The sequence below is a fragment of the Gnatocerus cornutus genome, chromosome 7, assembly GCF_029298725.1.
Source record: "Gnatocerus cornutus isolate USDA-ARS CGAHR chromosome 7, icGnaCorn1.1, whole genome shotgun sequence".
NCBI classification, from domain to species: Eukaryota; Metazoa; Arthropoda; class Insecta; order Coleoptera; family Tenebrionidae; genus Gnatocerus; species Gnatocerus cornutus.
Window position 1 is genome coordinate 18,835,788 of NC_142239.1, and position 18,040 is coordinate 18,853,827.

General features: G+C 43.7%; 4 protein-coding genes across 8 annotated transcripts in view; 2 read left to right on the top strand and 2 right to left on the bottom strand.

Moving 5' to 3' along the window:
- tkv (serine/threonine receptor kinase thickveins) overlaps positions 1–10,193 on the top strand; it is a 34,628-nt gene extending 24,435 nt beyond the window's left edge. For 2 of the 4 annotated variants that reach the window (XM_088040749.1, XM_088040753.1), the window contains 3 exons: positions 7,711–7,886; positions 7,939–8,671; positions 8,891–10,193. In XM_088040749.1, coding sequence (XP_087896875.1) covers positions 7,711–7,886; positions 7,939–8,671; positions 8,891–9,456 — 1,475 coding nt within the window. In that variant the 3' untranslated portion in view covers positions 9,457–10,193. Of the gene's footprint in view, positions 1–2,090; positions 2,331–6,260; positions 6,377–7,710; positions 7,887–7,938; positions 8,672–8,890 lie in introns of those variants that run through there. The other 2 variants (XM_088040750.1, XM_088040751.1) reach the window with 2 other exon arrangements.
- Positions 10,194–10,253: 60 nt separating this feature from the next.
- On the bottom strand, positions 10,254–12,515 carry LOC148172117 (uncharacterized). Its single transcript, XM_088040746.1, has 2 exons — positions 12,461–12,515; positions 10,254–12,377 (listed from the first exon to the last, which is right to left on the bottom strand). Exon 2 carries the CDS (start codon positions 12,328–12,330, stop codon positions 10,312–10,314), a length of 2,019 nt encoding a protein of 672 aa, XP_087896872.1. The 5' UTR covers positions 12,331–12,377; positions 12,461–12,515; the 3' UTR covers positions 10,254–10,311.
- A 624-nt stretch (positions 12,516–13,139) lies between these two features.
- Inos (Inositol-3-phosphate synthase) lies at positions 13,140–17,997 on the top strand. Of its 2 annotated transcripts, XM_088040572.1 has the most exons (5): positions 13,140–13,317; positions 15,923–16,185; positions 16,303–16,731; positions 16,780–17,386; positions 17,440–17,997. In XM_088040572.1, exons 2-5 carry the CDS (start codon positions 16,078–16,080, stop codon positions 17,871–17,873), a joined length of 1,578 nt encoding a protein of 525 aa, XP_087896698.1. In that variant the 5' UTR covers positions 13,140–13,317; positions 15,923–16,077; the 3' UTR covers positions 17,874–17,997. The 2 variants fall into 2 exon arrangements, with proteins under 2 accessions (XP_087896698.1, XP_087896700.1); XM_088040574.1 differs by lacking the exon at positions 13,140–13,317 and having other exon boundaries at positions 15,886–16,185.
- LOC148172119 (uncharacterized) lies at positions 13,398–15,647 on the bottom strand. The gene is made up of 4 exons (XM_088040575.1): positions 15,349–15,647; positions 14,511–14,894; positions 14,006–14,461; positions 13,398–13,968 (listed from the first exon to the last, which is right to left on the bottom strand). Exons 2-4 carry the CDS (start codon positions 14,892–14,894, stop codon positions 13,522–13,524), a joined length of 1,287 nt encoding a protein of 428 aa, XP_087896701.1. The 5' UTR covers positions 15,349–15,647; the 3' UTR covers positions 13,398–13,521.
- Positions 17,998–18,040: the final 43 nt, after the last annotated feature.

The following is an 18,040-nucleotide window of genomic DNA, read 5'->3' on the forward strand; positions in this document are numbered from 1 at the left end:
GCTAATTCATAACGGGGATTTGGGGGTAATTGGGGAAACGCACCTTAATAAGTCTAATTGAGGTAATTTTCGCCGAGTGTCACTGTCATGGTAAAAAAGTCGCTTTTACCAGTCGCGACATTCCCACCGAAACCTGAAACTCTTGGATTTCCTTTTCCTTCGGCACGGTCCTTTTGGAAAAATCTGTACGTGATCGGTCACAAGATCTCCTAATTATGGTCACAAACATTCGCTCTCCGTCACACATCCAGATGTCATACTTCTTATTTATTCAGCCCTCTGTTTAAACATCTTTCCCATCCGGTCCCATGTCTTTCTCGCTCTTATTTATTGCCAAAACGTAAACAATTTATCCCGTATTTGGTTTGTCTTCTTCATCGTCGCTTATTAGGTTAGATGTTCAATTAAAGCAAATCCCTAAATAGGAGATGCTCTTCATTGCGCATTCTGTTAGGGTTTTCTTCGTGGCGTATTTGGGTATAAATGCGCTCAAGGTGAGCAATGGTAATGTATTCCGACGAAGCCGTCATCGACAATGTGGAAGAAACTCTTGCAGGGATATAAATACGGCCGTAAATAAAGTTGCGACCTTCGCTTCCAAGTCGGGTTAGCATCCTTCCAGGAATCTGGGACCTTCGAGACATATGGTGGAGAAATTTGATAGAGAGCGTGGAGGAGATAGCGATATGGGGTCCTGGGCAACTGATACCCACAGTGACGGGAAAAAACGATGATTGGGATTGAGACGTGTCAAAGATTGACGAGAAAGTCTTCGAATTTCAGCATCAGTTTTCCCCCTATTTCCACACTTCCTTCTCTTGGTAATATTTATACTTTCTTATCAGATTACGCAGGTTGTTTGCCAATATTAAAACGCAATATGTTATCTTGTCGCGTCAAAGAATCGGACCATGAACGGCGCCCTGTGTGACACCCCCGTACCCTTTTTTCATTGCGAACAATGGAAAAACCGTAGGTCGTTTTTCTTGCGATAAACAAACACAGCATTAAGTCGTTTTCCGTTATCAGCTCCATTCTCTTTTCTAATTGCACATAATTGAAAAAAAAATGAAGAAAAACGGACTTGTAGTTGGACACGGCCATAAACCGATAAGATTACGAAACCCATGTTATAACGGCTGTAACTTATTGATTACGACTCATTTAATAACATCTCCAAGGAAAAAAACAAACAATGGGTTTCTTATCTCGCGATACGTAAATTGAGTCGATCATCGATCGATCATTATTGTTATTAGAAATAAATGTCGTGTTGTTGAAAAAATCGCATAAATTACACCATTACCCTTGGTCGAATATAAATCAAGTCCAACGTTTTTGGTTCCAACAAAGAAAACACCACAAAAGAACATCTGGGCATCCCACATAACACCTTACGGTGGTCTGCAACGGTCCGATTTTCGACTCAACGCTCAGGGAATATACGAGTCAAGGTGGTGCTTGTCGTACCGAACACTTTGTTACCAGTTTAGTGTTGGACCCACTGTGAAAATCCATAAGTTATGGTCGTCCGACAGCGAAGAAAAGTTTTGATATCACGCTTCAGCTATATAATCGGATTTGGGCGCGGGGGATTTTACGATTCGTAATTTGGTACCTATTATGCCCATGGCGGGAGATGAATCATTTCAGTCGGATTGGACATCAATTGTGATTGAATTTATTATGAGCGAATAATGGTTTCTTGGATTCCTGAAGACGACAAAAGAGTTTTTATGGGGATTATGGTCACTTCATGGATTTAGTACTTTGCATTCTCGCCGGCTTAAAGTTTTATTATCGTCGCCGAGGTATGCAAAAAGACGTGTCTAAATTTTGGCGTGATTTTCCCTCCTAACGTTGGTGTCTCCGATCTCGCCGCCGGTGTCACCAAATTAAACGTCCTGCATGTCGAACATGCTGTTCGGTGACTTTTCGAGATTCATCTCTTTCTTGGAGTACAGCAGAGTGAGGTGGAGGCGGAGGAGGAGGCGGTACGCCGCAGCAGCCGTAACAATAGTCCTCCCCACTAAAGTGTCTGAGTCAAACGTCGACTGCTACTCGCTTGTTTTTTCACAGCCCCGCTATAACAACCTGTAATCTGTGGACGGAGACCTCAGTTATGCGGCGTGTACGATGGAGAGCGCGTTGTGTCGTTACAAATGTCGATCGCGCGCCAAGTCAACTGCGATCGTGATGTGATTGGTTTCTTGGGAAAAGACGAGAGTTTGTGAGGACTATCATGTCTGTGATATTTAAGTGATTGGGGGTGTGATTTAAAGGGAGAAATATGAGGAGGAACAGGAATATGAGGGCCAGAAAACAAAATGGTAATTAAGTTTCTCGATATCTAGAGCGCGACCTACTGCGATCGCAGGTTTTTCAACGGGAAAAGCGCATTTTCCAATTTTCGTTTTGGTGGTTTTAACGAGGTGCCGCGGTCGGAACCACGGGATACAAACCTAAATCATTTGTACTCTTGACACTTAATTAAGTATGAAGGCATCACCTATCATCCCAAGGGTATAACAAAAGGACCTTTATGTCGTTGAGATGAAAGGATATTATGGTGGAAAAAGAACCAAAAGGGCGAAGCGCAATTTTGCCGATTCGCCATGTCCTGTCAAATTGATGTAGTATCAACAGTTGAGCGAATTTTGACCTTCTCAAACGACATGTTTTGTTGTTTTAAATCGCCATCCTTGAATTTTTCTCTCGAATATGTCGGTCAACAAAACTGCAAAGAAAATGTTATCTGTTCAATTTCTAGTAAATAAACACTGATAAAGTGATCCACCCCTGTTTTGATGTGCGTAGCTTGGACAGACCCGAATTGACACCTCGTGAGTTGAAATGGAAATGAATATATACAGAGTGTATTTCCAAAAAACTATCAGGCTAATCAAGTTCATGGAATCACTGTATTTTCACGACTAGAAGCCCCTATCTCCTTTATCAGAACTCCACAATGAAGTGCATTTCCTGGAACACTATTTATTTGCGCGGAGCAAACATCGTGGATCATATCATGTTGTGCAGCCCCAAAATTGTCGACGTGAATCGCAGCCAACTACTTTAATTAGGCCAGAAATTAAAACCTCGAATTTTACACATTCCACGCCATTCCCATAATTCCACGCACATAAAAACAAAGCGATTTTACAGGCACTTTGCTGAGGTTAACGTACGAACCCACTATTAGAAAATCTCATCGATGCAAATTCAATAAAACCGTAAAATTAACGACTAGTAATTGCTAATCGATAAAGTCGAAATGAGAATTAATCGCGGATAATAACGTAGTCAACGTTTAATTGTCTAATCTGAGTTGATTAAGGAATTTGGTCCTTGGAGCCGGATGCTCTGGCACAGATTTGGGCGGTCGTCCACCTCGATTTCTGCCATTTTGGGTGCTCCGCCCCTTTATCACGCGGAAATGGCAATAACCAATTAAAAGATCTAATTGGATCATAGATCGTTAATTAGTAATTACGTTTCCCTTAATTAAAGCAATCACATTTTTGATTGTGTTTTTACGATTTTCGTCGAAATGTCACGATGGTTCTCTATTCCCAACTAATTTAAATGTTTATTATAGTTTCTTTTTTATGTACATCCGTTTTCGAATTTCGTCTGTTTTGCATAAACGTTTGGAGCCAATTATTATAATTACATGTTGAAATAGTACGAGATTGGAACTATACACTACTAGTCTTAATGGTCTACGGGCAAAAAACCTCGTGGGCCGACCATTTCGACTGTCCATAAACCGACCCACTGGTCTCGAAACTCGCGTAATAACACGTTACCAATTCAGGTTATACGATTCATGCAAATTTTCCTTCCGAGATGTATGATTTACCTTCAGGGAGGGTGGAACGGTGGCATTAATTTCACCCCTCGCGGAAGCCGGACGTTCATTACGCCCTAATACAAATAATTACCAGGAAATCGAGGTTTTTCTGTTTAATTTGTAATTACGTAACTTCAGGGGCAATTAAAGCAAACAAATCGCCTAATTTGCTGCGTGGGTGCGTACCGACTCAGCAAAAAACTCTCTTTCTTTGGTCGCCCGCATTGTTCTCTTTTGTCCGCCTTCCAGATGTCGGTCCAATTCCCGAAAGTTTTTCTCCCCAAAAATGTCACCTCGTGGACAAAAACCGGCCCTGTGCGTTCTCTCTTCGATTAATCGAATCGTGAGTTTCTTGTGGCATCGGTCACGGTTAAACAGACACTCTGAAAGGCGCCACAGGTATGCCAGGACCGGCCATAACGAATTCAGCGCGTTTGAAAAACAGATCGTTCCGAGATACATACAATACGCTAACGGGGTGTACAGTCTGGCCAGACGCGCGGAATCTTGATATTGTTGCGAGGATAAAGCGAAATAATTCAGTCGCGTTGGGCGCCAAAATTTCCATATAGGATTGTGGCGCCCAACGTGGATCCAGTACCGTGTTGAGCCAAAAGTCGACTCTCGACCGCATTATTTGGAAGACGATCTAACCGCCGCAGACATAACACAAACCAAAATAAAAACCGTAAAAATAACCGAAATCGTATAAATAGCCGATCCGAACGATCATAAGGAAATCGCGTTTTTCCTTCTGTTTCGGCGACCTTTAGCTACCCGGATTACGTAAAAATACGTAACGCAAAGAATCTGGCGTTCGTTATTTCCGGCTCCAGGTCTTGAGAACGATCCTGTCAATAGTAGCACCGATGCCAAATCGGCGATTTTCCACACTGGACGAGAGTTTTTCCGACCAACTGTCGTGACAACGTCGCATTTCTGAACTTTGGAACGTCTATTTCTGTCACTTTGGCTGACCGCCGTCTGCCTGTGCAGTAAAAAAGATGACATAACAAACACATCTGCAAAGGATGGACCGAAAATAATCGGAAGCACCTGCGTTATTTGCGCCGAGATTATTTTCGGCCCACGACGCGTGCGCCACCTGTCGGACGAAATACTCATATTTTTTTCAAACGAAGTTCTGTCATGAGTCGATGAAAACGTCGGATAAATCGAGAAAAGTGAGATATTAATCGGAATCGGCGAAATTTGGGCGAATTTTTGGCACGAGTTGGGAAAAAATCAGGACGCGAACAGATGTGGCCAAAACACAGGTGGCGGGTTGGGAAGTTGGCAATGCTGCGGATTTATACAGGGAAATTGTAAAAGTAAGCTTGTAGAGTTCTATTTCTAATGTTTTTCTTTATTACAAGTAAACTGCGAACGCGTTGACCATGTTGGGTAATAAGACCTAGAGAGACCCCACGTTGGGCGACAAACTTTCTTGCCCATTTACTGGCAATTAAGTACCGATGACCCCATTAAGTACCCCGACATTTACTCCCTGACATAAACTCGTCCTTCAGCGATCCGTTCCGGTCAACTGCCCGAGCATGTGACACATAAACGCTCAATTTTCCCATTTCAAATGAATATAAATCCTTCACCGGAAATTACATCACGTTTTTTTGTCATCATCGCTTTTCCCAAGCACCCTTTAACTGTCGTTCCTGCATAATTCTCATAAAATTTACATGTAAACTCGAGAAATGAGTGTGATAAATGCGTTTCGACAATATTCGCGACACCTTCAGTGAAAACGAGCGCGGATTGCAGCGAGTACGGTCGTCGTGACCGACCTTGTCATTAACGTTCCTTTTTTCCGCTGTCCCCGGTAGACTTGAGATAATTACTGCAATTATAATTCACGTGGTTGCTCTCACGGAATCCTGTTATTAAAGCGTGGAAAGCAAGAGGGAAATGGTTGGGGGAAAATTGCAAATTGGTGCTTCCCCGGTACCATCAAATCGTCTTGGCAAAAATTCTGTTGTATGACTCGACGATTTTCCTTCTTTTGTTGAACCATTGACGTGCGAATGGTAATGAATAAACCGTCAAAGATCGCCATGACTTGTTTGACTGACTGCCAGCAGCCAAAGTCTCCATAAACCCCAAATTGTCTTCCCGGTCTATTGTTAGTTTAACGACTTCCAGCAAAGTCAACATTTCGTCGAAAAGCGATTTTTTCTCGCCCCAAAAAAATCAATCCGACAATTCCACGCGTGTGCAATTATCTCGAAAATCCCCAACGAGCCGTCACTCATCTCCGATAATTAAATGTCTGTTGTGTATCATCCCGAACCGATTTGGTCGGTGCTAATGGCGCAGACTTCGGCGCCAGTCGAAAGTACTTTTGACTCGACTGTACATCCTATACCTGGCCCTCTGAGATCTCGGCAGTACCGGATTTTTCTTCCAGTCTATAGATGGCCGCGTAAGAAGAACGTTGCGTTTTTGTCTTTAAGAAAACCGCGTGTGTTTTGTTTATTATGTATGTTTTCACCGAGGACGACGGTACTGGTGAGTTGTTGTAACGTGCGGTTTGCTTTTTTTGACATGGGAATATGGCAAACTGAAGATAGGATTTGTGGCGCCGGTCGTAATACGATGGAATTTCTTGGATGGTTGGTTGGATCGGTGGTTGGTTTCGGAGATTGTGAGGATATGAGACCTGTTTGGGTGTTAAGTCAAGCTGGGTCGATTCGGTACCGACCATTATGTATTTTTACAATGAGGAATTATTCATGAGGAGTGTCAATCATCCATTCCGTTTTTATCGAGCGAAATAGAAAAAGAACGGAGAATGTAGGCGCGACTTCTCAAAAGAAACTGTCAATGTTGGCCAAAATTCCCCTCAGGTTTAGTGCAAACATCGCAATAAGCCGCATAAATGTGCGTTTGATCATCTCGAGCGATCGGCTCAGATCTCGCAGTCGTCAATTAAAGTTTCTGTACCAAGGCCGGGACAAGTCATGAGTGGGTGTCGCATAGTTATGGGTTCGGTTCCATAGCGCAATCCACCCGGACGTGTTTGAATAGCGACCATGCACACGTGTTCACGTTCTGCTCAGCTTTTCTGAAAAAGTCGCAACGACACGAATGTAGCGACATTTTTGCACTAACGGCTTTGTTCGCTGGGTTTTGGTACCGCCCACTGTACCCCAACTTTCTAAATACGACGTGAAAGCTGTCCGTTCACAAAAATGGTCCAACGAGCCGGATTAGCTCGGGACGTTCTGGGAGTCGTCACAATTGCATTGTTTACAAGAGGAGTAAATATTTGAAGCTGGTGGATACTGGAAATGTGGTATTATTTCGGGTTTACGATTGGAAAACATTGTTATCTAAATAATTGTGCTGGATTTTGTCGTTGGAATGTTGGCGGGTTAAGGTGAATGTACACGAGACAGTTTCGAAAAACAATGGGCGTAGTTCGCTCTTTTCGGTTTCTTTGGAGACTGCTTCTCTGGTTATTGATCGTTTTTTGGTTGCGTAATTGCTTCTCGACGACAGCTGGTTGCAACAATGACGAGCATATTTGTCATGAAACATGTGATTAAAAAATGAACTATGCAGGTGTCATGAATAAAATTTGCATAATCAACAAAAAAACGCGTTGTTTTAAATCTGCACAGAAGTACGAAAAATGGGACGCGCTGTTACTAGCAATTAATAAACATTCCTTGCATTTGCATTCATTAGAAACGACTGGTATTAATTGTCGTCAGGTGTTTTAATAGCGTTGGAATTCGAAATTGGTTGGTAGCCCTGCGACTTTTGACGGTTTGAGGTTGCACATTGATTTATCTTATTGACAGTATTGCCAACACAACTCACGTTTTTTTCGTTTGCAGTGAGAAAATGTTACTGCGAGGAACACTGTTCAAACGGCCAATTCAATGGGACCTGCGACATCAGACCCGGAGGATTCTGCTTCGCCATGGTCGAAGTGGACTACAACGACCGAGGTGAAGAATACGCTCGTAGAAGCTACGGATGTCTTCCACCAGAGGAAACGGGCTTGATGCAGGTAAATCCTTCGCCGTCGACTTGAAGGATGAGTTGTTAATAGTTTGTTGTAGTGTAAGGGTGACCTGGTGCCCCACGCCGACCGCAAATCAATCCAATGCTGCAACGGCTACGATCTCTGTAACAAAGACATGAAACCAATGTACGCTGAACGTCCCACGTCTGACATCCCCGAATATGGCATCTTCGACAGTCCTCTCCACATAGTGCTCTTAACCTCAGTGACGTTTTGCATAACCGTTTTTCTCATCGTGATAATGATCTACTACTTGCGGTACCGCAAGAAACAAGGTTTCCTGCATAAAGACTATCACCCCGAAAAGTACCCATCGATGAACATCCACCGGCACCACCTCATCGACGAGAAGAGCAGCGGTTCGGGCTCGGGAATGCCGACGTTGGTACAACGGACAATCTCGAAGCAGATCCACATGGTCAGTTCGGTGGGGAAAGGACGATATGGGGAAGTGTGGTTGGCGCGTTGGAGGGGCGAGAGGGTGGCGGTGAAGGTGTTTTTTACAACAGAAGAACAGTCGTGGTTTAGGGAAACTGAGATCTATCAAACGGTGTTGATGAGACACGACAATATTTTGGGGTTCATCGCGGCGGATATTAAGGGCACGGGGTCGTGGACGCAGATGCTACTCATAACGGATTACCACGAAAATGGATCGTTGTACGATTACCTGCAGGATCATGTTTTGGATACGACGACCTTGCTGACGATGGCGTTGAGCGTCGCGAGTGGGCTGGCGCATCTACACACGGAGATCTTCGGCACCAGAGGTGAGTGCTTGACCCCATTAAACGTTCGTGACGAATTTTAAGGAACTATTGTCCGTTTTTAATCCTTTTATGATCACAGTTTAAAGAACAAAAGCTTTCGTAAAACCCTAATGAAATATTCATGACGTATTGTAATTAAATCACTTATTTAGTACCCGGTGGATTAACAAAACAGAATAACTTTCCATGATGTTAGTGTGACGAATTGTTTCTTTCCAGGCAAGCCGGCGATCGCTCACCGCGACATCAAAAGCAAGAACATTCTCGTCAAAAGCAACCTCGAATGTTGCATCGCCGATTTCGGATTAGCTGTGAAATTCTTCAGCGACACCAACGAAATCGACGACCCCCGCAGCAGCCACATTGTCGGCACTCGCAGCGGCACCAGGAGGTACATGGCGCCCGAAATACTCGACAGCAGCATCAAAGTCCGTAACTTTGAAGCCCATAAGATGGCCGACATCTACGCCTTCGGTTTGGTGCTGTGGGAGATGTCGCGGCGGTGCATCACCGGAGACAAGATCACCGCCGCCGACGAGTATCAAGTACCGTACTATGATTGCGTCCCGAGCGATCCGAGTTTCGACGAGATGATGCAAGTTGTGTGTGTGAAGAACGCGCGGCCGCAGATTCCTCTTCGGTGGGAGACGGAGCCGGTGCTGAAGACGCTGGCGAAGGTGATGCAGGAATGCTGGCATGCCACGCCGTCGGTGCGGCTCACTGCGTTGAGAGTGAAGAAGACTCTGTCGAAATTGGACACTGATTCTTGTATCAAGATCGTGTAGAATCGGGGGGGGTAGAGTTTCTTAGTGTACAAATATATTGTGGGTGTGTAGATGTGTGTCTACGGAACGTACAATCCTACCAACTAACTGTACATAGATTAGGCTAAGTCTGTACATAGTTCGTCGTAAGAGATATCCGTGTTCAGTTGTTTGGCAAGCCCACTCAAACTTCACTAGTGTTTGCGAACAGTTGAACATCGCCGGAACAGAATTCAAGTACCTATACATTCACATATGAAGTCTTTACGACAATATGAATAAAAACCAAACTGTCAGGACACAATAATTTGTCACGCCATAAGTCGCTATTCCTACTTTCTAGTGCCATTCAACCAAATTCGAACAATCCTTTTTGAAAAATTATTGTGTCTCGGAATTTTTGGTACTCGAAGACAATCGTCACTTTGGGTATTTCTAGAAGAGTCTTGATTTCACTTGTTAAGATTGCACGACGGTTAAGTTCAAATTTTGCTCAAAACGATTAATTTGTGTCGATCAAGTGCAATGATTTTTTTGTTTTTGTTTTACTGTAAATACATTCTTTTATTTACACTTGTCCCCGTGAAACATATAGGCCGTGTGACTGTAGTATTGTGCATTTACGTTTGTAAATATCCTTTATCTTTTGTAATAATGTGAAGTATCAAAATTGTTTTTTGGATGTGCAGTAATATTGCAAGACTGATATATTTTGAATGTGTATACAAATAACGTAATAAATAGTTTATAGAAAATTACTTTCCGAGTTTCAATCTCAAGTTGGCTTGCGGCGACGCAAGATAAAAACACCCTTTGACTAAACCAATGTTTATTAAACTGATATAAATACAAAACAATTTAAGGAATCCCTCGTAGTCACTTAATGTCATCAGTCACATGTTTGCGCAATTCGTGCAACTTCAAGTCTCTCTTCGTCTTAGTTCTGAAACTGCAATGTTCACATTCTTGCCAGACAATCTCATCCGGCGCCAAATGCTTCCTCACTTTATGACACTCCAAGTAAGACTTTGACTGTGTCTTATAATCGCATTGATCGCACAGAAACCATTTGATGTTTTCTGTAAAATGAATGCGCGTTTTGTGTCCTTCGACTTCTTTTATTGTCCGACCTTTGTAGCTACATTGATCACATTCAAACCAAACAATGTCCGGCTCATCCATATGCTTGCGAAACACGTGATGTCTCATCAGTACTTTGGTTTTCGCCCGATACTTGCACTTGTCGCATTGCAACCATTGAATCTCATCAGGAGACGAGTGCATTCTGAGTTTATGCCTGGCTAGGTACGAGTTGTACTGAGCTTTGTACTCGCACTGGTCGCATTGGAGTAATTTCAGGTCTTGAGTGGAGTGTTTGTTGTTTCGATGCATGGAGAGCGACTTCTTGATCTTCGTCTTGTACTCGCATTGGTCGCATTGGTACCACTGCACCTCCGAGTCATCCGTGTGTCGACGCAGGATGTGAATCTTCAACTTGTCTTTTCCTTTCGTTCGGAACCCGCAGTACTCGCAAACGAACCACTCGATCTCATCCGGTGTTAAATGTTTCCTTATTTTATGCGAGACTAAATGACAATTGTACAAAGCCTTGAACTCGCACTGATCACATTGAATTTTCTTAACATCTTCAGTGGCGTGGTGGCGCATTTTATGCGCCTGCAACTGCTTTAAAGTCTTCGCTCTGTAGTCGCACTCCTCGCATTGCTGCCACTCTATCTTCTCCGGTGCCACATGTCTCAGTTTGTGCGCCATTAAATTCGCCTTGATCGTAGTTTTAAACTCGCAAATATCGCATTTGAGCGACTTTAGTTTAATGCGATAATGCGTGCGGTTTTTGTGTTGGTTCAACCGCCCCTTTGTGCTGGCTCTGTAGGAGCACTGATCACATTCCGCCCACTCCACGTTATCAATCCCGTGCGCTCGGTACTCGTGAAGAGCCAACTCGTTCTTCCCGTGCGTTTTGTAATCGCATTGCCCACATTCGAACCACTGGGTTAAAAACAGTGTTGGGTGGACTCGTTTTCTGTGGTACGCCATCGCGTTGGAGTACGTCGTTTTGTATTCGCATTGATCACATTGCAGCCACTGCGTGGCTTCAGTGGGGTGCTTCCGGATTTTGTGCAACTTCAACTCTTTCTTTAGTTTCGTTTTATAGGCGCATTCGTCACATTCGTACCAGTGGATCTCTTCCGGGGATAAATGCTTCCGGATTTTATGCTGGACGACGTGGTAATTGTACTGAGCCTTAAAATCGCATTGGTCGCAATGAACCCATTTGATGTTTTCCCGCGCGTGCACTCGCACCCTGTGGGCTGTTAAATGCGACTTAAACTTTGATTTGTACTGACATTGATCACATTGGAACCATTTCGCTTCGGCGTCGCTTGTATGTTTGCGTATCACGTGAACTTTCAAGCTCTCTTTGGTTTTTGACTTGAAATTGCATTGATCACATTCAAACCAGCGGATTTCGTGGGGGAGGAGATGTCTTCTGATTTTGTGGGCTTTCAGGCGGTAGTTGAGAGGTGTAGCAAACTCGCAGTAATCACAGTTAAAAGTTTTGGGGGTCTCTGACTGTGGAAGCCCCCCATGGCGCCTTTTCTGCGCGCATTCTTTCCTTACGTGTCTCAACAATTTCAACCTGAAATAACTGACGAAACCGCAGCTCCGACATTTGTAGATTAATGTCCGATAGCTTCTTTTTGGATTTCCGGTGCGTGTGGAGTGGTCTTTCAGGTGGTGCTTCAATTGGACCACAAAGTCAGTGGTGAAGTTGCAGTCTTTGCAAAAGTAGGGCTCTGGTCGCTTGGCTTCACAGGAGAAGAGTCCTGGGGACAACCATTGTTGTCGCAGATCAACATCCAGAGAAAACATGGGGGTTTTGGCAAGACAGAGCTGTGACCTCTTTTTCCTGGATTGTACTAAGGAGACTTTATCAGTGTTCGAATGCAACTGTTATTGGTTTTTGTTGTTATTAAAAGGAGATTTGCGATAACAGACTCACCAGTGTTATGTAATCATGAAAAGAGGAATTCAGGTTAATAAACAAGAGATCTAACCTCAAATTGACGAAAAGTGACGTCGTAGGTGCCTGCAATACCGACTCGATTTGAATGGTGCCAAGGACATACGTCGAAAACACAATTTTAAAAATTTAAATTAAACAATAACCAACGCCTGAAGCTCAAATCAAAGTTCAGATTCTTATTCCTGATGCCAAAATTGATTAAAAGAGTATTTTTCCGGTTTTATTCAAGTCGAAAAAATTCAAGTCAAATAAAAAAAATCAATTCATTCATTAATTAAGCGTTGCATCGAAAGATATTAAACCGATTCTCTTTTCTGAGCTTCCAATTGGTGAAATAAATCGGTTTCAACGAAACTTTAAGTTTTGGGCAAAAAAACATAAAATTCTTCAGTTCAACACGAAACTTTGCACATATCATCATTTGGAACACATTTCTAGTATTAGTTTTTCGCCATCTCTACGATTTTCCAAGAAAATTCAAATTGAAAATCTCAAAAAAATATTGAGTTAAATTTAAATAGTGCCAAGACATACGTCAAAGATTTGTCCTATCTTTAGACACATAATTACAACGGAATAACCAAGTCATTAATCTTAAATTAGAGGTCTTATCCGTTTTTCACGTGTTTTTTACTGGTGTATTTCAAGAGAACCTAGTGAAGTTGGCCACAAAAGGCACGTGAGCACAACCCTGCACCATCATTGGTCGTGGTAGCGCAAAACTCTCGTTACCATGGAAACTCATTATTTATTTTACCAACTTGACAAAACCGGTTTAAAATTGTGATTGTGCTGTTGTTAAGTTCACTTGTCAAGTTATTTGATCGTCTTTGGTAAGTAATTTTGCTTTAATTGCTTAAATTAAGTGTAATTATCTGACCAATATGTTAATTTTTGAAAAATGAAAAATCGACTGGTTATTTGGGTCTAGCTTTATTTAAAATGGACTTGTTTTTGTGAAATATGCACTGCTGACAACCTAACGAACGTAACATATCTAAATTTTTCAAATCTTAACATTGGAAATAAACGTTTGTTCACTGGTGATTGGCGACAGATATTGTGCACTCCCCAATCTTGGCAATCTTGTTTTCTAAAATTTCCAAATTCGTGGTATTCGTGATACTAGGAGCTTCCTCAGTTTTTTCTTCTTTTTCCTTCTCTTCCACTTTCTCCGGTGCGTTAGTCTGCTTCTCTACTTGCTCTGGTTCGTCTTTTTCCGTTTTGATCTCGACGTAGGGCTCTATCATTTCTGTGTCTTGTATTGGCATAATGAGATACTCCAAGTCTCCATAGGGTAAATTCGTGATATCGTAATTCTCCCCGTTTCCTCCTTCAGATCGACTAGAGTTGAGTCGTGGTCTTCCTCTCCCCCTTTTAATGAGGGGTTTTTGCGCGACTGGATATTTCCTGGGACGCCCCCTAGGTCGCTTCGGAGGGTTCATCATTGAGTCTTCAGCTTCACTGCGAACATGGGAAATAATCTAAAACGTTTCGATTGTTCTTTAAGTGGTCACTTACAAACGGTAGTGGAGTGCCGGGGGGCGAAGCAACGGAATGTGGCAGCTCACCCTCATAATCTTGCTCGTGAGTCTTCCTAATGTGGTGCTTGAGTTTGTCGTGTCTCGAAAAAGCCTTGTCGCAGTGCTCACACGCGAACGGTCTTTCTCCAGTGTGGACAAGCTGGTGCCGCGTTAAATGCGAAGAACGCTTAAAACTGCTCGGACAGAGATCACACTTGAATTTCCGCTGTTTCTTAGCCCAAGCGCTCAGTTTGGGCATTTCGGGTCGAGGCGGAGGGTCCTCAACATCAGTCGGAACTTCAACAGGACTGTCTTCATTGGTACCGGTTTCTAGACCGTCGTCTGAAACATCCAAACTTGGCTTGGGGGCGTCGGTTTTGGGCTCTGGGTCTTTGTAGTCCACCGCGACGCGCTTCAAGCCTTTGTATCTGGTGTCCCGACCATGGAGACCGTTCTAGAAAATTCCGCCGTTTATTTATTATTATTACTCAGTGGTGTTATACCGTATCACTACTAGCTTTGTCGTTTTCATCCCGGAGGACTCCAGAGATTCCAGACAGTTGGAATTCACCCGCGAGTTCATACAACGGGTTGAGACCTTCAGGCAGCACCTCCACGTTCCCTTTGTAGATGAGCTCGATCACGTCGTGGAGGTGCTGGTACGAAATCCCATGCATGACTAGAATTAAGTGGTCGTGGTTGTTTTCCGCGAAAATTCGGTGGAAGTATGGACTACTCGCGGCCAAAATGAGCTTGTGGGCTTTGATGGAACCGTCTTTGCAGCAGAGGGTGACGTCCGCCAACTCCTCGTCATTGTGGAGTTTCCGGAACATTTTGCTGATGTTCTCCAGGTGCTTGTTGGGGTAGAATTGCACGCTCGACTTCATCTGCGAGCAAAAAAGTTGAAGAGAGTGTGAGGAATAGGAAAGTGTACAGTGTAATTCTCCGCAATCCGGACCTGTGGCAACTCCGCCCCTGCACCCGTACGTAATCGACGTGCAAGCGAGCCCACGCGAAATTCAACCTTATTGCCCCGTCCTTGAGAAGCATTGACCACAATTTTTACTAATTTTCTTTGAATCAGCTGAATGTTGAATAACCAGAACGTGATAAAGAAATGAAGAAATTACCAAGCGCGACAACTTACCAACGCGCGACGAAAGAATCGTATTTCTAGCCCATTTCCGTCGATTACAAGCGGAAAAACTCTTAATCGACAATAAATCCGTTTTGTTTACAATACGCAGCGAAAAAAATTTCGCGGAAATATGCAAAATCTGCGGAATTTTTTATAACTTCGCCGTGACGATTTTTCTTATGTTTAAAGAAAAAAGAAAGTACCTTGAGAGACTGTAGGAGTTTTCTTTTGCGGAATTTTCTTTTCGCTTAATAACGCTGTTACCCACACTGCTTTTAACTTGTGACTGCGCCCTTTCTACAAAAGGGGGGCAGAGTATTGATTTATGCCCGCTGTCCCCCCCTTTCAGAAAACCCTTGCGAATTCATTATTAATTCTGGATGGGAGATAGGTGCCCGCCCTCCAAGTTTTTATTTTAATATTTTTCCCAACTGGGGACATTTGTTTAAACTCAAAATCCGCCTCATCTTTGCATCATTTTCAGTCATAAATAAAACCGCTCGGCAAACATTCGGGCAATAAACTGACAGGTGTTTATATTTTATTTTATCGGTGCTAAACAAAGTTTATAGAACCACGAAATGGGTGGCGGAAAAACCGATAAATTCGGAGGCCCTCAAAGTTTTTTCATGTTGGCAGACCTTGGATTTTGCAAAATTCAAAGGAGGCTTTGAGTTGTCAAAATTTCAAAGCACCCTGTGATTTCTCGTTTGGCAAACAAAAAATTATCAAACCACTTGAGTCAATATTCTATTAAAATAACTGCGCCGTTCCCAGGCCGCTCCAAGGCGCGATTACTTCCAAACATCGCCGCCACGTTCAGTACAACGTCCGGCGTCTCATATCGACAGACGCGTCGTTCGTTTTTCGTTGTGAAGCCCCACGCATTTTCGTGCTCTTCAAACCCACAAACTTCATCAACGTGGAGAATTATGGACGTCGTCGTCAAAAGCCCCCACGTGTCATACACCGATGACTACATCCAAGCCGACTATGATTATCTCACCACCAAGGTGGAAAAAAGAGGTAACAAGATTGAGGTAAGACTAAGTGGAATTTTCCAGTCGACCGGAAAATGCAGTATTGATTTTCCGGCCGGCTGTTCTTCGAGAATAGATGAACCCTCCCGAGTTCAAGGTAACATTCCAAATCTCTAGGTCACACCCGTCACTGAACATCTGGTGATACGCACTCGCACCAAGGTCCCCCGAGTTGGGGTAATGTTGGTGGGATGGGGGGGAAACAACGGAAGTACGTTCACGGCTGGGATTCTCGCAAACAAGGAGGGGTTGTCTTGGCAGACCAAAAAAGGAATCCAAAAAGCGAATTGGTACGGATCGCTCACTCAAGCCAGCACCGTACGACTTGGGGATGGAATTTACACCCCTTTGGGGAAACTCCTCCCGACGGTGCACCCAGACGACTTGGTCATCGACGGATGGGACATCAGCTCAGCGAACTTGGCAGAGTCCATGGAAAGAGCGCAGGTGTTGGAGCCCGGGCTGCAACAACAATTAAAGGGGGCGATGGCGTTGCTGAAACCGAGACCGTCGATTTACGATCAGGATTTCATCGCGGCTAATCAGGTAATCCTAATCTAATCTGTTTGCTTTGCTAACATCCACCATGACTAGGCTTCCCGCGCGGACAACGTCATCAAAGGCACGAAACTCCAACAACTCCAACAAGTCTGCAAAGACATAGAAACCTTCAAGAAGAAGTCCAACGTCGACCAGGTCATCGTGCTATGGACAGCCAACACCGAGCGCTTCAGCGACATCCTCGAAGGCGTCAACGACACGTACGCCAACCTCAAACTGGCGATTTCTTCAAACCACCCCGAGATCTCCCCATCAACCCTCTTCGCCTATGCTGCAATCTCCATGAACTGTACTTATATCAACGGCTCCCCACAGAACACCTTCGTTCCTGGAATCATCGAAATGGCGGAAAACGCAAACGTGTTTATCTCCGGTGACGACTTCAAGAGCGGTCAAACGAAGATTAAGAGCGTCCTGGTGGATTTCCTCGTGAGCGCAGGGATCAAGCCCACGAGTATTGTTAGTTACAACCATCTGGGGAACAACGACGGGATGAATCTTTCGGCACCCAAGCAGTTTCGGTCGAAGGAGATTTCGAAGAGTAACGTGGTGGATGACATGGTTGACTCCAACAAGGTGTTGTATAAACCTGGAGAGAAGCCTGATCATGTCGTTGTTATCAAATACGTCCCTTACGTCGGTAAGTTAGAAACTACCCCTTGAGAGAGAGAGAGTTGTTGAAATATTCTTTAGGGGATTCCAAGCGCGCTCTCGATGAGTACACCTCTGAGATCATGATGGGGGGGCTCAACACCATAGTCGTACACAACACCTGCGAGGATTCCCTCCTCGCCACTCCAATCATTCTCGATTTGATAATCCTAGCAGAACTATGCCAAAGAATTCAAATGAAGAGACGGAACGAACCGGATTCAACCTTCACCGGATTTCACAGCGTTCTTTCGCTTCTCAGTTATCTTTGTAAGGCGCCTCTGGTGCCTTCAGGGACTCCCGTTGTTAACGCCCTCTTTAAACAAAGAACTTGTATTGAAAATGTTATGAAAGCTTGTCTAGGTTTACCCCCGGATTCCAACATGCTCTTGGAATGTAAAGTTCCGTTTTTAATGAAAGACGACGTGGAGGAGCCACAAAAAAAGAAGATGAAGATACAGAACGGGCGGCATTAGAGAGATGGATTGTTTCCCAGTTGGTGTCGCGATGGTTTTCTTTGATGTTGGATGAGTCTATATGTGATAAGAGAAGTGTTTTACTTTTGTACCTTTCACATGAATAAAATTTGTTGCTGGACAAGGAGTCTCATTGGAAAACGCCGCACTTTGATCTGGTTTTATTA